Source organism: Entelurus aequoreus, linkage group LG11 (genome assembly GCF_033978785.1).
Source record: "Entelurus aequoreus isolate RoL-2023_Sb linkage group LG11, RoL_Eaeq_v1.1, whole genome shotgun sequence".
Classification (NCBI taxonomy): domain Eukaryota; kingdom Metazoa; phylum Chordata; class Actinopteri; order Syngnathiformes; family Syngnathidae; genus Entelurus; species Entelurus aequoreus.
In genome coordinates this window covers 67,213,603-67,240,502 of record NC_084741.1, presented here as the reverse complement: position 1 = coordinate 67,240,502, position 26,900 = coordinate 67,213,603, and the positions used below count along the sequence as shown (strand labels likewise).

General features: G+C 37.2%; 1 protein-coding gene across 3 annotated transcripts in view; it reads left to right on the top strand.

The window, feature by feature from the left end:
* LOC133660402 (uncharacterized) overlaps positions 1-26,900 on the top strand; it is a 99,742-nt gene that overhangs the window by 48,316 nt on the left and 24,526 nt on the right. For all 3 annotated transcript variants that reach the window (XM_062063878.1, XM_062063880.1, XM_062063881.1), the window contains exon 6: positions 21,366-21,614. In XM_062063878.1, coding sequence (XP_061919862.1) covers positions 21,366-21,614 — 249 coding nt within the window. The remainder of the gene's footprint in view (positions 1-21,365; positions 21,615-26,900) is intronic.

The following is a 26,900-nucleotide window of genomic DNA, read 5'->3' as shown; positions in this document are numbered from 1 at the left end:
TTATGCAGGATTAATTTGTGGCATATTAAATATAAGCCTGGTTGTGTTGTGGCTAATAGAGTATATATATGTCTTGTGTTTATTTACTGTTGTAGTCATTCCCAGCTGAATATCAGGTCACCCCCGGCTCTCACAGCATCTTCCCTATCTGAATAGCTTCAACTCCCCACTAGTCCTTCACTTGCACTTTACTCATCCACAAATCTTTCATCCTCGCTCAAATTAATGGGGAAATTGTCGCTTTCTCGGTCCGAATCTCTCTCACTTCATGCGGCCATCATTGTAAACAATAGGGAACTTTGCGTATATGTTCAACTGACTACGTCACGCTACTTCCGGTAGGGGCAAGCCTTTTTTTTATCAGATACCAAAAGTTGCAATCTTTATCGTCGTTGTTCTATACTAAATCCTTTCAGCAAAAATATGGCAATATCGCGAAATGATCAAGTATGACACATAGAATAGATCTGCTATCCCCGTTTAAATAAAAAAAAAATCATTTCAGTAGGCCTTTAAAGGGAAACTGCACTTTTTTGGGGAATTGTGCCTCTTGTTAACAATCCTTATGAGAGACAAAAAGACAAAAGGTTTTGGAGTTTTTTGCATTCTAACTAGAGATGTCCGATAATATCGGACTGCCGATATTATCGGCCGATAAATGCTTAAAAATGTAATATTGGAAATTATCGGTATCGGTTTCAAAATTATCGGTATCAGTTTCAAAAAGTAAAATGTATGACTTTTTATAACGCCGCTGTGTACACAAACGTAGGGAGAAGTACAGAGAACCAATAAACCTTAAAGGCCTACTGAAAGCCACTACTACCGACCACGCAGTCTGATAGTTTATATATCAATGATGAAATCTTATCATTGCAACACATGCCAATACGGCCGGGTTAACTTATAAAGTGACATTTTAAATTTCCCGGGAAACTTCCGCTTGAAAACGTCTTTGTATGATGACGTATGCCTGGGACGTCACGACGGCAACGGAAGTATTCCGACCCAATGTGTCACCATACAAACTGCTCTGTTTTCATCGAGGAATTCCACAGTATTCTGCACATCTGTGTTGGTGAATCTTTTGCAATTTGTTTAATGGACAATGGAGACTGCAAAGAAGAAAGTTGTAGGTGCGATCGGTGTATTAGCGGCTGGCTGTAGCAACACCAACACCAGGAGGTTGTGTTGTGTTTGAGCTGGATAGCAGACGCGCTACCGTGAGTACAGCTTTGGCTTCCAAACATTTGATCGCTTGCACGTACGTGCGTGTCGCTATGTGCATGTCACGTACGTAACTTTGGGGAAATATATGTTTCTTGCCGACTCTGATGGCGGCCGGGGTGTCGTCGAAAGCTACAACGCCCGCCGCCGCTCCGTAGCTTAGTTAGCTTCAATTGTTAAGCTTCGCCAAGCTGGAAATTATTAACCGTGTATTTACATGTTCATGGTTTAATAGTATTGTTGATCTTCTGTCTATCCTTCCAGTCAGGGTTTTTTTTAAATGTTGTTTCTATCTGCATTTGAGCCTGATGCTATCACGTTAGCTCCGTAGCTAAGTTAGCTTCAATTGTTAAGCTTCGCCAAGCTGGAAATTATTAACCGTGTATTTACATGTTCATGGTTTAATAGTATTGTTGATCTTCTGTCTATCCTTCCAGTCAGGGTTTTTTTTAAATTTTGTTTCTATCTGCATTTGAGCCTGATGCTATCACGTTAGCTCTGTAGCTAAGTTAGCTTCAATTGTTAAGCTTCGCCAAGCTGGAAATTATTAACCGTGTATTCACATGTTCATGGTTTAATAGTATTGTTGATCTTCTGTCTATCCTTCCAGTCAGGGTTTTTTTTCCAATTTTGTTTCTATCTGCATTTGAGCCTGATGCTATCACGTTAGCTCTGTAGCTAAAGAGCTTCACCGATGTATTGTCGTGGAGATAAAAGTCACTGTGAATGTCCATTTCGCGTTCTCGACTCTCATTTTCAAGAGGATATAGTATCCGAGGTGGTTTAAAATACAAATCCTTGATCCACAATAGAAAAGGGAGAAAGTGTGGAATCCAATGAACCCTTGTACCTAAGTTACTGTCAGAGCGAAAAAAGATACACCCTGCACTACACTCTAGTCCTTCACTCTAACGTACCTCATCCACAAATCTTTCATCCTCGCTCAAATTAATGGGGTAATCGTTGCTTTCTCGGTCCAAATTGCTGTAGCTGCGTTGAAAACAATAGGAAAATATGAGGAAGCGAACATCTGACTACGTCACGCTACTTCCGGTAGGGGCAAGGCTCATCGGCAGTGCGCCTTATAAACCGGTGTGCCCCATGGTCCGGAAAATACGCTATATCTCCGCCATGCCTCCATGTTTTAAGGTGTTTCAGCTGTTTTAGAGTATTTTCCTCTTCATCGCTAGACGTTGTTGACATCGCCATCTTGGATCTGAGCGGCTACCTGATTGGTCGAATGTGAAGCATGTGACAAAAACGTCACCTCTTGGGACGAAAATATTGTTACTCCATGCAAGAAATAGTCTCGACTTTAAACACTAATTAAAAAAATACTCCTGGATGTCAAGTGGAGAACTTTTTTTTCTCATTGAAAATCTAAATATATTTTTTAAGAACCAAAAATGATTTAGTGCCCAGACATGGGAACGAGATGAAACGGAAAACGGGTTCACCTAACGGCCTAATGGTTTGATTTCACATTTTCAGGACTTATGCAGATCTGAAATACACAAAAACAGGTATTAAAAGTAAAACAAGTTGGTTCTGCGTAATAGGTGCCCCTTTAAAGGCCTACTGAAATGATTTTTTTTTATTTAAACGGGAATAGCAGATCCATTCTATGTGTCATACTTGATCATTTCGCGATATTGCCATATTTTTGCTGAAAGGATTTAGTAGAGAACATCGACGATAAAGTTCGCAACTTTTGCTCGCTGATAAAAAAAAGCCTTGCCTGTACCGGAAGTAGCGTGACGTCACAGGAGCTAGTATTCCTCACAATTCCCCGTTGTTTACAATCGAGCGAGAGAGATTCGGACCGAGAAAGTGATGATTACCCCATTAATTTGAGCGAGGATGAAAGATTCGTAGATGAGGAACGTTACAGTGAAGGACTTGAGAGGCAGCGATGGACGTATCTTTTTTCGCTCTGACCGTAACTTAGGTACAAGCTGGCTCATTGGATTCCACACTCTCCTTTTTCTATTGTAGATCACAGATTTGTATTTTAAACCACCTCGGATACTATATCCTCTTGAAAATGAGAGTCGAGAACGCGAAATGGACATTCAGTGCCTTTTATCTCCATGACAATACATCGGCGAAATGCTTTAGCTACGAGCTAACGTGATAGCATCGTGCTTTAACTGCATATAGAAACAAAAAAATAAACCCCTGACTGGAAGGATAGATAGAAAATCAACAATACTATTAAACCGTGGACATGTAAATACACGGTTAATGCTTTCCAGGCTGGCGAAGGTTAACAATGCTGTGCTAACGACGCCATTGAAGCTAACTTAGCAACTTAGCAACGGGACCTTACAGAGCTATGCTAAAAACATTAGCTCTCCACCTACGCCAGCCAGCCCTTATCTACTCATCAACACCCGTGCTCACCTGCGTTCCAGCGATCGGCAGAAGGACGAAGGACTTCACCCGATGCGTTTGGCGGCCCGGAGACGTAGGAAGTCAAGGTGAGGTCGGCGGCTAGCGCGGCTAGCGTGGCTAGCGCTCCAACAAAGTCCTCCTGGTTGTGTTGCTGTAGTCCGCTGCTAATACACCGATCCCACCTACAACTGTCTTCTTTGCAGCCTTCATTGTTCATTAAACAAATTGCAAAAGATGTCCAGAATACTGTGGAATTATGAAATGAAAACAGAGCTTTTTGTATAGGATTCTACGGGTACCATAACTTCCGTTACTCGGACTTCGTCACGCGCATACGTCATCATACCGCGACGTTTCAGCCGGATATTTCCCGGGAAGTTTTAAATGTCACTTTATAAGTTAACCCGGCCGTATTGGCATGTGTTGCAATGTTAAGATTTCATCATTGATATATAAACTATCAGACTGCGTGGTCGGTAGTAGTGGCTTTCAGTAGGCCTTTAACTCAAAACACTCAAATCAACATTTTGTCATTGAAATGATTTATCAATTTAATCGGTGCTTAGCCCCCACCCCCCACCCCCCACCCCCACACAAAAAAATCAGCACCTACACAAATAAATTTACTTAACATAAATATTGTAAAAAAACAATTAAATATTATTTAGTACAAACAATTTGAGTATTTTTTTATGAAAAAAAGTAATAATAATGTACAGTGTGTACTCTACAGTGTCTCCTTCCAGCTGCTTCGCTGTTTAACACATCAGCAGCAGCCTTTCCATATTTTCATGGATAAATGGTTAGGTATGTTATTGTTCTTGGCTGATGTTCGACTCATTCTGCCCTCAGTATGGTGCAGACGAGCAGTGATACGCTCAAATTGCTTCACCGAGTCGACTACACGCTCGCTCGTGTTTTGGATGGCTTATTTTGATTTCATACACCGAATGCCACTTTTTTCCTTCCCATGCTTGGGAAAACAAAGGTGCTTTAAAGTTCTTTAGCTGTAAGCTAATGCCTGTGAGTAAGACAAGGTGTTTTGGGTTCACTGTGACATTTGCTACACCAACTAAATGCATAACAATTAGCCGAGAGACAGCTCTTATCTCAAAACACTCTTACGTTACGTACCACTGTAATTACTGTTAATGACATTTGTGGCTCCTCCTACTACTATGCTACCATTCACATATTACAGATATCCTGAAAGTATTATAGTCATTTGACAAATGATCAATAACTTATGACCCATGCCCTTGCAAAGAGTCAATCCGATTAATAAGAGGTACGAATTTGGGAGGGGTTAATAATAGCGCTACCATTTGGTGTATTTTTTGGAAAAATGCTAGGACAGGCAACACAGTAAAGGTGCTTGTCTGCAACTTTTATGTGCAGCAAGCAGTTCAGAAAGTAGCAGAGTTATCTTGTACACTATCAAAAAATAATGCATCGAGCAAAAGGCACTGCAGAAAGAGGTTTTGACAAAGCTGCACCTTTTGTAAGCATACAATACTCTGTACATGCAATAAACAATACTGTATACTGCATGCTAGTAATTGTTTCCTGAAGTGTAAAAATGAATTGGAAAAGTTTAATAACTTTGGGAAGCATATTATATAGTTTAGAGAAGGGGTGCCCAAACTAAGGCTGTAAACTAACAAACTACTTACTATATAGAGTATATATATATACAGTATATATATATATATATATATATATATATATATATATATATATATATATATATATATATACTGTATACAATACAGGCCAAAAGTTTGGACACACCTTCTCATTCAATGTGCTTTCTTTAATTTCATGACTATTTGCATTGTAGATTGTCACTGAAGGCATCAAAACTATGGAGTTATGTACTTCACAAAAAAGGTGAAATAACTGAAAACATGTTTTATATTGTAGTTTCTTCAAAATAGCCACCCTTTGCTCTAATTACTGCTTTGCACACTCTTGGCATTCTCTCAATGATTTTAAAGAGGTAGTCACCTGAAATGGTTTTCACTCCACAGGTGTCATAGTTTTGATGCCTTCTTGACAATCTACAATGTAAATAGTCATGAAAATAAAGAAAACACATTGAAATGAGAAGGTGTGTCCAAACTTTTGGCCTGTACTGTGTATATATAAATATATATAAATATATATATATATATATATATATATATATATATATATATATATATATATACATATATATATATATATATATATATATATATATATATATATATATATATATACATATATATATATATATATATATATATATATATATATATATATATATATATAATATATATATATATATATATATATATATATATATATATATATTATATATATATATATATATAATATATATATATATATATATATATATATATATATATATATATATATATATATATATATATATATATATATATATGTATATATATTATTTATTTATATACACATATATATGTATATATATTCATGTATATATTTAAATAGATAACCAGGCCCCCGCCCAAATTCTTTCAACCTAATGTGACCCCTCAGTCAAAGAGTTTGGGGGCACCTTTAGAGGGTCCAAAGAAAAAATAAAATGATGTCCTCTACAGCGGTTTGTACATTGTCTCATAAAACTCAGCAAGCTGTCAATTTTACAGATTGACCGTCCTAGATGTATTTTCCAGTTGCATTGCTCGAAGCAGGGAAATAAAATTCCAAAAAGGGAGACACATTGTCTTCTCGGGATGAGGGCTTGTCCTTGATCTGCCATTCGAAAGAGGTTTCCATGGCAACGGTCCTGTGATTTTGATGGATAACACTCATAAACACGTCGCGCCCCAGTGTGCATTACTATGTATGTGACTTTAAAACTAACCATTTACAGTTATACCAAATGATATACTCTAATAATTATATGATAGTTAAGCGTGCGGAAATATGTTGGGAAGTGTATGTGCATGCTCGCAATATGTGTGAATAAGAATGAGAATAAATTCCCCCAGGTCAGGTATTTTGATGAGATTTTGAGGAGCTCACCAAAAGGTCAAAATTGTTGTTTTTAAAATATGCAAAAATAAAAATAAGTAAATAAGACTTAGAGGCATGATCTCTCATGACAATTATTATTAATTTCTGGTATTTTAGTTTATTTCGGAAAAGGCTGGAGTGCCATCTCCGGGTTGGGGAGGAGACCCTGCTCCATGTGGAGGAGTTCAAGTACCTCAGAGTCTTGTTCACGAGTTAGGGAAGAGTGGATCGTGAGATCGGCAGGCGGACGCTGTATCGATCCGTTGTGGTGAAGAAGGAGCTGAGCCGGAAGGCAAAGCTCTCAATTTACCGGTCGATCTACGTTCCCATCCTCACCTATGGTCATGAGCTTTGGGTTATGACCGAAAGGACAAGATCACGGGTACAATCTGCCGAAATGAGTTTCCTCCGCCGGGTGGCGGGGCTCTCCCTTAGAGATAGGGTGAGAAGCTCTGCCATCCGGGGGGAGCTCAAAGTAAAGCCGCTGCTCCTCCGCATGGAGAGGAGCCACATGAGGTGGTTCGGGCATCTGGTCAGGATGCCATCCGAACGCCTCCCTAGGGAGGTGTTTAGGGCACGTCCGACTGGTAGGAGGCCATGGGGAAGACCCAGGACACGTTGGGAAGACTATGTCTCCCGGCTGGCCTGGGAACGCCCGGGAAGAGCTGGATGAAGTGGCTGGGGAGAGGAAATTCTGGACTTTCCTGCTTAGGCTGCTGCCCCCGCGACTCGACCTCGGATAAGCGGAAGAAGATGGATGGATAGATGGATAGTTTATTTCCTGTGGAGCGCTCTTATTTTTATTTCCATTTCTGGTTTGCCTCCTTTTGCCTCTATTTTTTCCTGGCTTCCTCACCTGTTCCTGATTGGCAACCAGGACGCACCTGTTCCTGGTTGCAAATCAGGATGCGTTATGTGCCTCTTGACCCGCGTTCTTTGTATCTTCATGCTGCGTCTCCCGTATCTGTAAGGTTTTGCTGCTCACCCGTGGTCCGCTCCTGCCACCCAGGCTGGTACGCATTTGTTTGTGATTTACTACTCATTTGTATATTGTTCAATTGTTCCATCTAATTGTAGTTTTACAATGTGTTTCCAATAAAAAAAACACTTTGGAAGCCCCTGGCCCAACCCAAAACAACAAAGAGTCCAGACATGATTGTGAAACAGAGCAACCATCAAACTCAAGCAGTTATTTTAAGGTCAGATGAATATTGCTGCTTTAAACCTTTGCAGCAATTTCAGCTGTTGCCTGGCAACCTCTATTGTGACTCTGGCAGAGGCGCTGCACCTGATAGGAGTAGGCGCCAAGAAAGGGAAAAATGAAAATTCCTTTTGGAAAGTTGCTGTGTTTCAACGCGATGGTGAGACGAGATCTTGAATTTTTCATGACGAGCTCCTCAGGTGGCCGTGGTTGTTTGTTGTGTTGTTTAATGTTATGCTGAACTGAGACAAACACTTCCCCACGCTGGCTTGCTAATTATCTCACTGAAATTAATTCAAATGTTTTTTGTTTTTTTTTACACTACATGAGTCTTCCATGGAAGGAAATTGAAAACTAATATTTTTTTCTTATTTATTTATTTGTTTATTTGACAGGGACAGTACAATTGTTTATTATTTTATTATTATTATTTATTCTTCTTCTTTTTCGGTCAATGGTCAACAAAATAAACAAACAGTTGTACATTCATAGATTGAAAAAGAAAATGATGCAGACCGAAAGGGTTTGGGCTGAAACACTTATTGCGCCTAACCCTATAAACCAGTGGTCCCCAACCACCGGGCCGCGGCCCGGTACCGGTCCGCGGACCAATTGGTACCCGCACAAGAATTAAAAAAAAATAAAATAAAATAAAATAAATTTTTTTTTATGAATTCAACATAAAAAACACAATATATACATTCTTTATCAATATATATCAATACAGCCTGCAGAGATACAGTCCGTAAGCACACATGGTTGTATTTACTTATGTAAAAAAAAAAAAAAAAAAAAAAACTTTTTTTTTTTTTTTTTTTTAATTTTATTTCGCAGTCTCGACTCTCATTTTCAAGAGGATATAGTATCCGAGGTGGTTTAAAATACAAATCCGTGATCCACAATGGAAAAAGGAGAGAGTGTGGAATCCAATGAGCCAGCTTGTACCTAAGTTACGGTCAGAGAGAAAAAAGATATGTCTTGCACTGCATTCTAGTCATTCACTCTAACGTTCCTCATCCACAAATAGTTCATCCTCGCTCAAATTAATGGGGTAATCGTCGCTTTCTCGGTCCGAATCGCTCTAGCTGCATTGAAAACAATAAGAAAATGTGAGGAGGTGTTCAATTGACTATGTCACTCTACTTCCGGTAAGGGCAAGGCTTTTTTTATCAGATACCAAAAGTTGCGTTCTTTATCGTCGTTGTTCTCTACTAAATCCTTTCAGCAAAAATATGGCAATATCGCGAAATGATCAAGTATGACACATAGAATGGATCTGCTATCCCCGTTTAAATAAAAACATTTCATTTCAGTAGGCCTTTAAAGTGTTTTTTAAATGTGTTAAACATTGCTACGCATATAGGTAACTTAAGTCGAGGTACATAAGAATATACACGATGACAAATGTAGAAATATTCCATGAACACAAAACAGGTAGCAGACCAGTCATTGGTTAGGTCAGGTCAAGTTTATGCTTGAGTTTTTAAAAATGAAGATTAAAATGATTACAAGCAATGCAATTCCTTCCAATTCCAATCAAATACACATGGATTTTTACCGTTTAGACCAGACCTGGGCAAAATACGACCCGCGGGCCACATGGGGCTCGATAAGATGTTCAATCCGGCCTGCCGGACGTTCTACATAATGTTTTTTAGACCTTTAACATCAAAACTATCGCCGCCATTATGATGTGCAGTGCAGTTTTTCAACTATAGAAAGTATTTCAATGGTTGAAATCTGCGCTTTTGGGTGTTCTACGAGTTATTACGGTAACCTTCGTCACAGCAGCTCAGACGAGGAACAAAGCAGAGTGGGCGGGGTTTGTTTTCAGAGCAGCCAGCCCGAAACGTGTGTGTCAGGAACAGATACGGAAGCACATTTTTACGTGATAATAGATCATATTGGGCAGCACGGTGGAACAATGGGTTAGTGCATGTGCCTCGCAATACGAAGGTCCTGAGTAGTCCTGAGTTCAATCCCGGGCTAGGGATCTTTCTGTGTGGAGTGTCAGGTTCAAACACTGATGACATCTATTAAACAGACAAGAAGCAAGGAATTAAACAGAGGTAGAATTCAATTTAGCTCATTGAGGAGAAACACCTGGGCTGTACTCTTCGTACAGTCTTCCATTACGCTCTGACGAGAGATTGTACGCATCCTCTTTTATTTGGACTTTCTCTGATTACATGGCAACAGCTGTTTCTAAAGGAAGGGGGGTCGTAAACAGCCGTCGCCTTTGGTTACAAAACAGTTCAAAGAAAAGGTGCCTGGAGGGGGGTCAGGTCCTGCTTCCTCTCCGCTTTGTAGATCTCGGGTCAAGACAAAATCTTCCTGTGGATTACAATACACCAAAGAAACTGACACCTTCGTGTCGCTTCCCATCCTACACAGTGGAGTTTTACAAGCCTTTTGATTGGTAAGATCAAAGACAGCTTTTGTCTGCTCGCCGGCAACTCACTGAAACACAAAGTTTTGTGATAACTTAAATACAATTATTCTGACATGGAGTTTGCATGTTCTCCCCGTGACTGCGTGGGTTCTCTCCGGGTACTCCGGCTTCCTCCCACCTCCAAAGACATGCACCTGGGGATAGATGGATTGGCAACACTAAATTGGCCCTAGTGTGTGAATGTGAGTGTGAATGTTGTCTGTCTATCCGTGTTGGCCCTGTGATGAGGTGGCGACTTGTCCAGGGTGTACCCCACCTTCCGCCCAAATGCAGCTGAGATAGGCTCCTGCACCCCCCGCCACCCCAAAAAGGGACAAGCGGTAGAAAATGGATGGATGGAATTAGGGATGTCCGATAATATCGGCCTGCCGATATCATCGGCCGATAAATGCGTTAAAATGTAATATCGGAAATTATCGGTATCGTTTTTTTTTATTATCGGTATCGTTTTTGTTTTTTTTGTTTTTATTAAATCAACATAAAAAACACAAGATACACTTACAATTAATGCATCAACCCAAAAAACCTCCCTCCTCATTCACACAAAAGGGTTGTTTCTTTCTGTTATTAATATTCTGGTTCCTACATTATATATCAATATATATCAATACAGTCTGCAAGGGATACAGTCCGTAAGCACACATGATTGTGCGTGCTGCTGGTCCACTAATAGTACTAACCTTTAACAGTTAATGTTACTCATTTTCATTAATTACTAGTTTCTATGTAACTGTTTTTATATTGTTTTACTTTCTTTTTTATTCAAGAAAATGTTTTTAATGTATTTATCTTATTTTATTTTAAAAAAATTTTTTAAAAGTACCTTATCTTCACCATACCTGGTTGTCTAAATTAGACATAATAATGTGTGTATATATCGGTTGATATCGGTATCGGTTGATATCGGTATCGGTTGATATCGGTATCGGTTGATATCGGTATCGGTTGATATCGGTATCGGTAATTAAAGAGTTGGACAATATCGGAATATCGGATATCGGCAAAAAGCCATTATCGGACATCCCTAGATGGAATATATCATATTGTAGGTGTTTATTACACTTTGCATTCATATATATATATATTTTTTTACATTTTTGTTATGTTTTGCTTGATTGTAAAACATACACAACTAATGGACGAGCTGGTCTGAGAAGTAAAAGAGGAGCGAAGTTCACACGTTGTTAATATTCAGTGTTTTATTGTTCATAGTTAATATTGTAAATCCCACTTTCTTTATTTTAGTGTACATTTTGAGTGTCCAATTCAATAAAAAACTGTAAAATTCCATTCCGTTTTTTTGAGGTGGACTGTCATAACTTTTTTAGAACTCTATCAGACATTTTGACTTTCAGTATTAGTGTTCCTGAAAAAAAGGGACCCAAACACATATACTGTACAGCTAAATGTGTATATATCATTTATACACACATACATATTGGCCCCCCCCCCAGACACATTTTTTTCTCTCAATGTGGCCCCCGAGTTAAAATATTTGCCCAGCCCTGGTTTAGACGCTAACGTAAATACAGGTATTGTGTGCTCCAACACTGATTCTCAAACTGTGGTACAGGGGCCACTGGTGTGCACCTGGTGTTACCCAGGAACATAGTTCTGACAGCAGTTAACTGATTTTTTGACACTTGTGTGACGGATAGGTATGCTGATTTGAAACATTCATTAATAGGGGTTTTAGGTAAAAATCACCAAATTGAGTATTATTTTTTTGTTTAATTAGAACAGGGGTGTTAAACTCGTTTTCATTGAGGGCCACATCGCAGTAATGGCTGCCTTCAGAGGGCCGGCTTTTAAATGTATTTTTGCATGCTCGTAATATCCTGTGATTAATCATGAATAATCAAAAGTGGGTGATGCAAAATATCATTGGACAGCATATGTCGTCATATTTAGGGATGTCCGATAATATCGGCCTGCCGATATTATCGGCCGATAAACGCGTTAAAATGTAATATCGGAAATTATCGGTATCGGTTTTTTTATTATCTGTATCGGTTTTTTGGGTTTTTTTATTTTTTATTAAATCAACATAAAAAACACAAGATACACTTACAATTAGTGCACCTCCCCCCATTTCTTTCTGTTATCAATATTCTGGTTCCTACATTATATATCAATATATATCAATACAGTCTGCAAGGGATACAGTCCGTAAGCACACATGATTGTGCGTGCTGCTGGTCCACTAATAGTACTAACCTTTAACAGTTAATTTTACTCATTTTCATTAATTACTAGTTTCTATGTAACTGTTTTTATATTGTTTTACTTTCTTTTTTATTCAAGAATTTTTTTTAAATTTAGTTATCTTATTTTATTATTATTTTTAAAAAGTACCTTATCTTCACCATACATGGTTGTCCAAATTAGGCATAATAATGTGTTAATTCCACGACTGCATATATCGGTTGATATCGGTATCGGTTGATATCGGTATCGGTGATTAAAGAGTTGGACAATATCGGAATATCGGATATCGGCAAAAAGCCATTATCGGACATCCCTAGTCATATTATTTCACAATTGCCGATGCATTTGAATATTAGATATTTTTATGTGCAAATTGATGGATAATTGGCTTTGAAATCATAAGTAAAGATGACAAGGAGATATTTAACTATTTGTTTTTTACCTGTACAAACATATTTTGTAATACAGTGTGTCATAATATAAAATTTAACCCCAACAACAAATGTAACTGTATAGCGACCGATATTATAAGTTTTGTTTCTTTCAGCTCCTTTTAATTCATTATTTATTTTAAATGTTATGTTGATTGTTTTTGTTTGACCTTAAATGAATGAAATAAAACAAACACATATTTGGCATGATTAGATATTACTACAGTTTAAAAGATGTGTATTTTTCTTTTCTGTCAAAATTAGTAAAAAAAAAACCAAATGAAGCATTTTATTGAGACACAAGGCTTTTGTGGGCCACATGAAATGATGTGACGGGCCAGATCTGGCCTGGAGTTTGACACCTGTGAATTAAAACCTCGGTGTCAAAGTCAAGGCCCGAATGAATTATCTAGGGCCCCCGAGATGATATTTGATTAGTATTAGAAACTGTAGTGGATTGTCCGAAGCTTAAACAGCAACAAACGTGAGTTTAGTACAAAAAGTTTATTTACCCATAGTCAAAAGTGCAAAGTTGGATTGAGCTGCCCATGCAGACAAACAAACGTCCTCCGGAGGACACAAGAATCAAGCAATCTCTTCTCTCCCCTTGTCACTTGGCCATTTTATCTGTTTTCCCCATGCCACAAGGTCCCGTTGTTATCGACATGTTTGTTTTGCAACATCCTTGAATCCCTTAGTCATGCTTAAACAATCAAAACATTTTGTAGAATGGTCGGCCCGACTCCATATTCAACTTTGGCCTATATCTGGTCCTTCACTGGTTTAGAATAGAAGAGAAATGAAACGAGCAGACATTCTTGATAGACACGAAATATAGTTCAAAGGTCAGAAATTCCACCACAAAACTGCTCCTGTTTTGCACGCACCAATACTCCCGTCAGTGTTGGCGCTAGGAATTTTCAAAATGGGGTCCCAGGGACCCCGTCAAGTCATAAAAATGAGGTCCCACAGTAAATTTTTGGGGTTCCACTTTTTTGTATGCGTTTTGAAAACAAATGCATTATCCTGTTGTATCTCACATTCTATATTGTGTTTTGGAAAAAGGTTGTCATAAACGTTACTTAATTCATTAAAAAAATAATACAAAAGAAAACAAATTTTTATGCATATGTAAATGTATTCAGTTATAAACATTCATTCACTTTCTTCTTTCCTTCATGGATCTAAACCAGTGGTTCTTAACCTTGTTGGAGGTACCGAACCCCACCAGTTTCATATGCGCATTCACCGACCCCTTCTTTAGTGAAAAATAAGATGTTGTTTTTTTTTTAAATTTAAGACAAAGTTATATGTTTTTGGTAACACCGTCATGTGTTAATCATGTTTTTGTTTGGCCATGTTTTGCTTGGTTTTTAGTTCCTGGTTGCACTTCCTTGTTTTGTTTGGTTTCCATGGTCACCCATTAGTTTTCACCTGTCATGTCACGCACCTGTTTCACGTTTTGTGTCTCTGTCACACCGGTTCATGTCCCTTGTTGACCAAGTAAGTTTTCATAGTCCATGTCCTAGCTTCTGCTAACTAGCAGCTTCTTTTGTGTTTTAGGCACGCTTGCCTTTTTTGTTTATTGTTTGCGTTTGTGAAAGTTTGAATGATTTATGTTTAATAAATCCAAGCTCACCTTCACGCTGTCGTCCGGAGCCGTTTTTGCATTGGAAGAACAACCCCGCAGTGAGCTGCGACCCTCCCCACGTGACAAACACTTTAGTATGGGGAACATATTCTAAGTAACAAAGACTTTTTGGACACTAGGGGAACATAGGGTTCTGTAACAACTTCTTCCCTCAGGCCGTGAGACTCTTGAACGCATCATAATTATCCCCTCAACTCTCCCCAAAATGGATTAACTCGCTGGAATAAAAAAGGAAATATTACATACATAAACGTGGATGCATGTGAAAAAGTGCAATATATTTATCTGTACAGTAACCTATTTATTTATTTATACATGCACCTTATTGCTTTTTTATCCTGCACTACTGAGCTTATGTAACAAAATGTCGTTCTTATCTGTACTGTAAAGTTCAAATTGGAATGACAATAAAAAGGAAGTCTAAGTCTAAGTCTAATTTTCTAAGTAACAAAGACTTAATTTAGAGTTATTTGGTTAGGGTTAGGGTTAGAGGATTAGGGCCAGGGTTAGAGGGTTAGGGTTATAATAAGGCCATGCCGAATAAGGCATTAATAAGTACTTAATAATGACTAGTTAAGAGCCAATATGTTACGAATTTGCATGTTAATAAGCAACTAATTAATGGTGAATATGTTCCCCATACTAAAGTGTTACCATGTTTTTTTACTGGTGCACAAAATGAACCGTGCATGAACATCACCTTGTTCAAACAACAAAACCAACACAGTGCATAAACTCACAACAAATGACACACCTGCAAATCAGTGTGACTTCTGCTGTTGCCGTATCCGTAATACGCCGATAGGGAGAAATTTTTATTTACACGATGAGTCGGGTGTGTCTTGACCTCCGCCGAACCCCTGAGCCCAACTCACCGAACGCCTAGGGTTCGATCGAACCCAGGTTAAAAACCACTGATCTAAACTTTACCGCTGCCGGGTATTTTTTCCTCTATATTTTTTTGGTAATATTTTCAGAATGTGTTTGTTCTATTTTCGGTTAAAGTAAGACAAAGAAAAACAATCTGAAGTTGTCTTTATTTTAAAGTTAAAGTACCAATGATTGTCACACACACACTAGGTGTGGTGAAATATGTCCTCTGCATTTGACCCATCCCCTTGCTCACCCCCTGGGAGGTGAGGGGAGCAGTGGGCAGCAGCGGTGGCCGCGCCCAGGTATCACTTTTGGTGATTTAACCCCCAATTCAAACCCTTATTTTTTAGTTTTGATGCCATGGTTTTAATAGTCCGGCCCGCGTGTGCACAGTTTTACCTCCATGCGGCCCCTCAGCTAAAATGAGTTTGACACTCCTGCAATAGAACAACTTGGGAGTGTCTACTTTGGAGGTTCCACTTTAAGGCAGGAAAAATAATGTATCTGTTTATCTGATGTTTAAACATATTGCATTGTCTAAACCAGGGGTCACCAACGCGGTGCCCGCGGGCACCAGGTAGCCCGTAAGGACCAGATGAGTAGCCCGCTGGCCTGTTCTAAAAATAGCTCAAATAGCAGCACTTACCAGTGAGCTGCCTCTATTTTTTAAATTGTATTTATTTACTAGCAAGCTGGTCTCGCTTTGCCCGACATTTTTAATTCTAAGAGAGACAAAACTCAAATAGAATTTGAAAATCCAAGAAAATATTTTAAAGACTTGGTCTTCACTTGTTTAAATAAATTCATTATTTTTTTTACTTTGCTTCTTACAACTTTCAGAAAGACAATTTTAGAGAAAAAATACAACCTTAAAAATGATTTTAGGATTTTTAAACGCATATACCTTTTTACCTTTTAAATTCCTTCCTCTACTTTCATGACAATTTAAATCAATGTTCAAGTAAAAAAAAATTTTTTTTATTGTAAAGATTAATAAATACATTTTAATTTAATTTTTCATTTTAGCTTCTGTTTTTTCGACGAAGAATATTTGTGAAATATTTCTTCAAACTTATTATGATTAAAATACAAAAAAATTATTCTGGCAAATCTAGAAAATCTGTAGAATCAAATTTAAATCTTACTTCAAAGTCTTTTGAAATTCTTTTAAAATTTTTGTTCTGGAAAATCTAGAAGAAATAATGATTTCTCTTTGTTAGAAATATAGCTTGGTCCAATTTGTTATATATTCTAACAAAGTGCAGATTGGATTTTATCCTTTTTAAAACATGTCATCAAAATTCTAAAATGAATCTTAATCAGGGAAAATTACTAATGATGTTCCATAAATTATTTTTTAAATTTTTTCAAAAAGATTCCAATTAGCTAGTTTTTGTCTTCTTTTTTTCAGTTGAATTTTAAACAGTCGAAATTGAAGATAAACTATGTTTCAAAATTTAATTGTCATTTTTTTTCGTGTTTTCTCCTCTTTTAAACCGTTCAATTAAGTGTAAATATCATTAATTATTAATAATAACATAGAGTTAAAGGTAAATTGAGCAAATTTGCTATTTCTGGCAATTTATTTAAGTGTGTATCAAACTGGTAGCCCTTCGCATTAATCAGTACCCAAGAAGTAGCTCTTGCTTTCAAAAAGGTTGGTGACCCCTGGTCTAAACATAACAAAAAGGCCCATAGATTTAAAAACAAACAACTGTTGATGGTCATAAAAACTGTAAAAAAAATAACCCTTGGCAACATTTCACGCTTTCCAAACACACAGGGGGAAAAAAAGGTTTCCTCCGCACGCATACACAAAACAAAAAGCTATGACATACATCCCTGTCATGGCGGCCTTGCAAAAGTTTACTAATCGAGTCCCTATGGCATCCATCACAGGTGCCGAGACATGAGTAGCCGATCCGTCACTGTCTGGCACAACCTGGTACATGTGCGTGCACCCACACAGCAATCATGCGTGGCATATATTTTTACCCCACCTCATTATGAGTATCATTATGTATGATTATACCTGCTGCCCTCCCACGGAGGCTGGAGGTGGCCCACGCTGATCACTCTAATCAAGGCTGAAATGTGTGCGTTTTTATGCAGGAGTGTGGGAGGGGGAGGGGGCCCTGCGGAGCTCGATTACGCCCAGATGGATTCTCATTTGGCTTTGATGAGACAATAAGCATCAGTCACAGTCAAGCAATACATTAGCAGCAAATCACTTTAATGAATATATATTATTTTGACCTCTGCCTGTATTGTGCTTTTTTTCCCCCACATTGCCGCATGTCCCCTTAAAGGCCATTACTCCATATCTGTCCTCGACCTTTCTTCAGCCACGCCAAGCATTAAGTCACTTTCTCATCCTGCCTCTTGCTCCTTTGTCGGATGATACAGTCCTCTCTCGTCACATCGGGCTTCCAAGTTTGCGACTTCACCCTATCACTGATTGTATGTATATTTGGCTTAAAATAAGCATTTTCAAGCTTGCAAATTGCTCAATAAACTAAAAATAATGATACTACGGAAGTATTGGCCTCTAGATGAGATCAAAACAATCAGAGTGCGCTGTTCAATATCGTGACCGCTGATTGGCTCAGCCTCAGGCAGCATTAATAGATTGGATTAAAGGAGTGTGACGGTGACTAAATAATGTTATTTCATGTCTAGAGGGCTCTCTTTATGTTCAAAACGTTTTCCTTTAGTTTATATTTTTTATTAATTTCCTTTTTTATTTCTTCATTTAAGTGTTACTTGTTTTTATTTGTATTCATTTTTTATGTTTAATGTTTTCTGCTTTTTAATTTTTTGTTTTTGTACATTTTTTAAAAACATTTTCCTTCTTCCATCAATTTATAAACTGTTATTTAAGTAGTTTTTTTTAAATTTTCAATTAATTTTTTATTAATACATTTTTAATTAATTTATTTAAGTGTTACTTGTTTTTATTTGTATTCATTTCTTATGTTAAATTTTTTTTTGCTTTTTAATTTTTTGTTTTTTTACAGTTTTTAAAAACATTTTCGTTCTTTCATCAATTTATAAACTGTTATTTAAGTATTTTTTTTATTTTTTTCAGTAGCCATACTGACACTTAAAGAAAAGGTAAGATTGAACACATACAAAACCATTGCCTTTGCTATGATCGCCCTATCTTCTGATTTAGCTTCATTCTTTTTCAACATCTTTATATTTATTATTTATTTGTATAATTAATTAATTAGTCTATTATTTAAATGGTATTTGTACAACAAATTTGTTTGTCTAACATTAAATGTGTAATGTTTGTCTATTTGTATAACAAATTAGGTAATTAATGTCTAATATTTAATGTATTATTTGTCTCTATTTGTATAAATAATTTGTACAGTATTTATTTTTATCATTTGTTTTTATTTACATTATTATTAATTTGTCTAATATTTAATTGTTATTGTTTGTCTTCATTTGTAAAATTAATTTGTGTAATATTTATTTTTATTTATTCTTTCGGTTTTTCATTTTTCATTATTATTTTTTTTAATATTCCTTCCTCACTGCAGCTTTTATTCTTTGTCTTCATTTGAATAATAATTTGTTTGTCTTGTGGTTGTCGAGATAATGAGGCGAGAGAGCAGTAGTTCTGAGCCGGTGAGTATATTATCTTTATTATCTCTTGCAACAACAACAACAACCCTTTTACCCCGAAAGTGTGTCTCCTTATATCTGGTCACATCCGGTCCATCCACTAATCCCCAAACTAGTGATGAGAACATTTGGTGCCCGGCTACACATCACAGTCTAACATTACATTTGAAAAATGTGTCTTTATTTGTATAATTAATTTGTTGATTAATTTGTCTAATATTTAATTTGTATTTGTCTTTATTTGCATTATTAATTAAATTGTCTAATATTTAATTTGTATTATTTGTCTTTATTTGTATCATTAATTAATCTGTCTAATATATAATTTGTATTTGTCTTTATTAGTATCATTTAATTTGTTTAATACTACATTTTTATTATTTGTCTTTATTTGTATAATTTGTGTAATATTTACTTTTTGTATTCTTTCAGTTTTTCATTTAAAATTTTTTTTTAAAACATTGCTTCCTCCCTGCAGCTTTTATTCTTTGTCTTCATTTGTATGATCATTCGTTTGTCTAACATTACATTTGTATTATTTGCCTTTATTTGTATAATTAATTTCTTTATTTGTCTAATATTAAGTTTTTATTGTTATTTGTATTATTAACTTGTGTAATATTTCATTTGTTTTATTCTTTTAGTTTTTTATTTTTACTTTTTTATATATATTCCTTCCTCACTACAGCTTTTATTATTTGTATTTGTCTATTTATAATATTATTTTCAAATAATTTCGCATTAATTACATTTTTCTAAAATATTTTTTCAAGATGTGAACAAATTATCCATATTGCTGAAACACAGAGACGATGTGGGATTATATATATCACAGGTGTCAAACTCAAGGCCTGGGGGCCAGACATGGCCCTCCACATCATTGTATGTGGCCCTCAAAAGCCTGGGAAAAATGTGTGTTAATAAAATACTTCTTTTTTTTTTTTTTACTAAATGCAAATAATTATTTAAATTTTGACAGAAAAAAATGTGTATTTTCTAAACGTTATTATCTAATCATGCCAAATATTACATTATTATATATTGTATTACAAACATATGTTAGTAAAGATAATATTAGTTTGTACATGAAAAAAGATAATAATCGACTGCATAGGCAATGGTGAAATAATGTGAGGCGATTACTGGTACACATTTATATCAATGCTGTCAAATGATATTTCCATCCATCCATCTTCTTCCGCTTATCCGAGGTCGGGTCGCGGGGGCAGCAGCCTAAGCAGGAAAGCCCAGACTTTCCTCTCCCCAGCTAATTCGTCCAGCTCTTCCCGGGGGATCCCGAGGCGTTCCCAGGCCAGCCGGGAGACATAGTCTACCCAACGTGTCCTGGGTCTTCCCCGTGGCCTCCTACTGGTCAGACGTGCCCTTAACACCTCCCTAGGGAGGCGTTCGGGTGGCATCCTGACCAGATGCCCGAACCACCTCATTTGGCTCTATTCATTTTTTTGAATTCAGATCAATTTGAATTTTGATTAATCAGTTGGACAAACCTTACCTTATCCCAATAAACATCTGTTCGGTATTTTAACATAAAAGTCTTTGATTGTGAGGCATTAAAAGCCACAAAATGCAACGGGTCCATCAGACCCACAAACGCTGGCTGAGGAACAACAATATGAACGTTGCACGGAAAATTTCTCTGCCAGTTTCTGCATCCCACAGGGATTCTTCTTTTGGGTTTCTGCACCTGCGGTTCCCACACAAGGTTGCAACATTGTCTGTCAACACTGTCTGCTCTCATTTTGTCGCACATTTGACCCTCTGATGTTCTGTGTACCTACACTCTGTCCTCCTCCTGTCTAGGCCTGCTGTGTGTGTGTGTGTGTGTGTGTGTGTGTGTGTGTGTGTGTGTGTGTGTGTGTGTGTGTGTGTGTGTGTGTGTGTGTGTGTGTGTGTGTGTGTGTGTGTGTGTGTGTGTGTGGTACACAGAACATCAATTTCCACACTTCTATTATCCCTGGGTCCAGTGGACCTGGACATCTTATATGTAATAGAAATGTGTAGGGGGGTGTATGGTGTGTGGTCATTAAATATGTATTCTGATATATGTTCTTCACAGAAAATGAGCCTAAGTCAGTGAGTCTCAGTTTGAAAAATTAATTAATTGTATCATTTTTCTTTTAATAAAAAATGTAAACGGGTCCCGCAGACCCGAACACCACACAAGGGTTAAGCATATTCTACCATTACCAATATGGTCACATCCTCTTTAAACCCTCTTCCCTACCACAGTGACGACCAGACGCTCGGCCTCCGAGCTGGTTCTGGAGTGTCTCTACAGCGCGCTGTCCGAGGTCCAAAGTGTGATGTGGGAGCACCACAACAGGACTTACGGGCTGGAAATGATGAGCAGCGGCCTTGAAAGTGTGGAGACTTGCATCCCCTTACCCGTCACCCCTGACACAGCTGGAAACTACACCTGTACCTTGCAGCTAACCAATGGCCAGACGGTCAGCGCCACGCACGTGGTCAAGCAACAAGGTAGCCACGCAAACTCGCCTGTTTTGCCACATTTTTAAAATGCCTGGATTTGTGTTCTGCGTAAAAGGCACCAATCCGGAATGAGGGGTGAAGAAATAAAGAATAAAAAATCGGGTTGTACCTTATGAGTCATAAAAGCTCCATCTTTAGATGCCTGGCTTCCATGTGCATTACCATGAGCCCCCAGACTCCCCTTCCGCGGTCTAAGTGATGCATCGGGCTTATCTGAACCAGGGGGGATCCATTTAGCTGTCACATCCTCCTGATCTCTTCCACGACACACAATAAGCTTGAATAATTTAGTCATTGTCGGAGGAGATATCCCAGGGTTCGGTCTGCTTATATCCACGTATCAGCTATGAGAAAAGTAATGACCTTCATCGCTAATAAAAGAGGAGGTTAAGCATTGTGGGTTTTTACGGCATGTTAAGAAAGCTAGTTAAAGGTTAAAGTTTGTATAGCCCTTGGTACGTTTTAGGGATGGGCCATATGGCCTAGAATTCAATATTGTGATGTATATTGCAGCCTCCTGCGATAACGATATAAATCACAAGTATTATTTGAAATTATGGGTGTATTAATATCGGCAGGCCGATATTATCGGCCGATATATGCGTTAAAATGTAATATCGGAAATTATCGGTATCGGTTTTTTTATTATCGGTATCGTTTTTTGTTTTTTTTTAATTAAATCAACATAAAAAACACAAGATACACTTACAATTAGTGCACCAACCCAAAAAACCTCCCTCCCCCATTTACACTCATTCACACAAAAGGGTTGTTTCTTTCTGTTATTAATATTCTGCTTCCTACATTATATATCAATATATATCAATACAGTCTGCAAGGGATACAGTCCGTAAGTACACCATGATTGTGCGTGCTGCTGGTCCACTAATAGTACTAACCTTTAACAGTTAATTTTACTAATTTTCATTCATTACTAGTTTCTATGTAACTGTTTTTATATTGTTGTACTTTCTTTTTTATTCAAGAAAAGGTTTTTAATTTATTTATCTTATTTTACTAATTTTTTTAAAAAGTACCTTATCTTCACCATACCTGGTTGTCCAAATTAGGCATAATAATGTGTTAATTCCACGACTGCATATATCGGTTGATATCGGTATCGGTAATTAAAGAGTTGGACAATATCGGAATATCAGATATCGGCAAAAAGCCATTATCGGACATCCCTAATTAATTCCTTTTAACGATTCGATTCAAATCATAATTTAAGGTTGCCGATAGTGTTGTCCTGATACCAATATTTTGGTACCGGTACCAAAATGTATTCCGATACTTTTCGGTACTTTTCTAAATAAAGAAGACCGCAAAAAATGGGATTATTGGCTTTATTTTAAGAAAGGGTACATTAAACATATGTTTCTTATTGCAAGTTTGTCCTTAAATAAAACAGTGAACATACTACACAACTTGTCTTTTATTAGTAAGTAAGCAAACAAAGGCTCCTAATTTAGCTGCTGACATATGCAGTAACATATTGTGTCATTTTCCATTCTATTATTTTGTCAAAACGATTAAGGACAAGTGGTAGAAAATGAATTATTAATCTACTTGTTCATTTACTGTTAATATCGGCTTACTTTCTCTTTTAACATGTTCTGTCTACACTTCTGTTAAAATGTAATAATCACTTATTCTTCTGTTGTTTGATACTTTACATTAGTTTTGGATGATACCACAAATGTGGGTATCGATTCGATACCAAGTCGTTACAGGATCATACATTGGTCATATTCAAAGTCCTCATGTGCCCAGGGACATATTTCCTGAGTTTATAAACATAATTTGAATTTAAAAAAACAAAAGGTGTGAATGTTGTCTGTCTATCTGTGTTGGCCCTGTGATGAGGTGGTGACTTGTCCAGGGTGTACCCCGCCTTCCTCCCGAATGCAACTGAGATAGGCTCCAGCACCCCCCGCGACCCCGAACGGGACAAGAAGTAGAAAATGGATGGATGGATGGAAAGATGTTTAAAAATGTGGATGTAATTATAGTAGTATCGACTAGATGTAATCCTGTACTTGGTATCATTACAGTGGATGTCAGGCGTTTGTTTACATTGTGACGCCGGTGAGCTACGGTGCGTAGTGAAGCATGTTTAGCTATTCCTCGTCCTGCAGGGATGATACTTGTAAGAAACATACTTTATTTGTCGCCATGGAGACGAGGATTAGTGATTTAGAAGTAGCTAAAACACTGCAGACTGAGGATGGACTTTAGCCGCTAGCTAGCTAGCCATGTCTTAAAGCACCTTTTCCAGTGTTATAACTTCACCTTTATCGTTAGTTTTTAAGCCAAAATGCATCCGTTCTCCCTTTTCTGTCTACACACTGTGTCTGCTTGTAAGTACTTCGTCATTGTGCGCTGCCGAACATGCTCCTCTGCTCGTAAACCAGCAATGTCAGGACGTGAGGACTACGGGGGTGCGGGACCAGTACTGTTCAGAGGCGGTATCGTACTGAATATGATTCATACTCTATACTAATACCGGTATACTGTACAACCCTAGTTGCCGATATGATTCGGGGTGTTACGGCGGGGGTCGCATGTTAATGCGCGGATCCTTTTCCCAGGATGCGGACGAAACTCCGGAAGCAGCGAGCAGGTAGGACGGGGGTTGGCAACATGCGACTTTCGAGCCACATGCGACTCTTTAGCGCCGCCCTAGTGGCTCCCTGGAGCTTTTTCAAAAATGTAAGAAAATGGAAAAAGATAACTGCGATGAGGTGGCGATTTGTTCAGGGTGTACCCCGCCTACCGCCCGAATGCAGCTGAGATAGACTCCAGCGACCCCAAAAGGGACAAGCGGTAGAAAATGGATAGGATGGATGGAAAAAGATGAGGAAAGAAAAGAAAAAAGTTTTAATATGGTTTCTGTAGGAGGACAAACATGACACAAACCTTCCTAATTGTTAGAAATCCAAATGTTTACATTAAACATGCTTCACTGATGAGAGTATTTGTTGCGCACCATTTTGTCCTAGTTCCGGAAGTCCTTAAACGCACTGTAGTTTGTTTACATGTACAACTTTCCTTGATGCTGCCACAGAAAGACGTGTTTTATGCCACTCCCTTCTTTGGCTCTATTTGTCCATCAAACGTTTTATGCTGTGCGTGAATCCACAAAGGTGAGCTTTGTTGATGTTATTGGCTTGTTTGGAGTGCTAACCAGACACATTTGGTCACTGCATGACTGCAAGCTAATCAATGCTAACATGCTATTTATGCCAGCTGTATGTACAGGATGCATCATTATGCCTCGTATTTTAGGTATATTTGAGCTCATTTTATTTGTAGTTTCTGTTTCCTTCAGCTTGAACACACACATCTTGAACCTTTGGCCATTCGAAGCCAGTAATTTCCAGGAGTTATCACACCCTCCGAAAAGCCTCCGTTTTAGTAATGTTTTCCAATGTTGTAAAAATGTGTGGAATAAATATGACATTTCAACATTTCTGTCAGAGACTTGCCTCAGCCTGCGACACATAGTCATTTTGATAATAGTCTAATATAGCTAATATAGACACTTACATCATGTGTTGGCACATGAAAAGGTTCAAAAATTGTAAGCACGGTAGCCGAAACTTGTCAGGTATAACTTTGAGTTGAGTTTGAGTTTATTTGGAACATGCAAGCATACAGCATAATATATCCCAATTTCCAGTTTCTCTTTTCAACATGTTCGAAAAGGAGTAGGAACAAGCAGAGCTTATTTAATCCTACCCCATTTCTTTTACATAACAGTTGCTAAAACTTTTGTTCACTGCCTGTTCTCACAATATAGTCCATAAGTAATCACAATAAAAATAAATAAATAAATAATAATTGGTGAAGTAAATGATATTTCATATGATGAGATGAGTAAGATTATTTTGAGTATGAATGAATGGATGAAATAAATTCAGAATGTTTATCATGGTTCCTCTTCTTTGTAGTTTGTAAACACTTTAAGTTTGAAGAGTTTCTTGAAGTGGATCATATTAGTACATTGTTTGATTTTCTTTGCTTAATCCATTCCATAATTTAATTCCACATACTGATATACTGAAGGTTAGAGACGTCCGATATTATCGGCCTGCTGATATTGTCGGCCGATAAATGCTTTAAAATGTAACATCGGAAATGATCGGTATCCGTTTTTTTATTATCGGTATCGTGTTTTTTTTGTTTTTTTTTATTAAATCCACATAAAAAACACAAGATACATTTACAATTAGTACACCAACCCAAAAAACCTCCCTCCCCCATTTACACTCATTCACACAAAAGGGTTGTTTCTTTCTGTAATTAATATTCTGGTTCCTACATTATATATCAATATATATCAATACAGTCTGCAAGGGATACAGTCCGTAAGCACACATGATTTATTATTTATTATTAACAGTTAATTTGACACATTTTCATTAATTACTAGTTTCTATGTAACTGTTTTTATATTGTTTTACTTTCTTTTGTATTCAAGAAAATGTTTTTAATTTATTTATTTTATTTTATTTTATTAATATTTTTAAAAAGGACCTTATCTTCACCATACCTGGTTGTCCAAATAATAATGTGTTGATTCCACGACTGTATATATCGGTATCGGTTGATATCGGTATCGGTTGATATCATTATCGGTAATTAAGAGTTGGAGAATATCGGATATCGGCAAAAAGCCATTATCGGACATCCCTACTGAGGGTCTTAAGTGTTGTACATGCGTACAAATTAAATTTTTCTCTAAGATTATATTTCTCCTTTTTTGTTGAGAAGAATTGTACATTCTTGGGTAGCAGGTTATAGTTTGCTTTGTGTATAATTTTAGCTGTTTGCAAATTCATGGAATTTCAGTATCTTTGACTTTACCTTACTAGCCTATATACACTACCATTCAAAAGTTTGGGGTCACATTGAAATGTCCTTATTTTTTAAGGAAAAGCACTGTACTTTTCAATGAAGATAACTTTCAACTAGTCTTAACTTTAAAGAAATACACTCTATACATTGCCAATGTGGTAAATGACTATTCTAGCTGCAAATGTCTGGTTTTTGGTGCAATATCTACATAGGTGTGTAGAGGCCCATTTCCAGCAACTATCACTCCAGTGTTCTAATGGTACAATGTGTTTGCTCATTGGCTCAGAAGGCTAATTGATGATTAGAAAACCCTTGTGCAATCATGTTCACACATCTGAAAACAGTTTAGCTTGTTACAGAAGCTACAAAACTGACCTTCCTTTGAGCAGATTGAGTTTCTGGAGCATCACATTT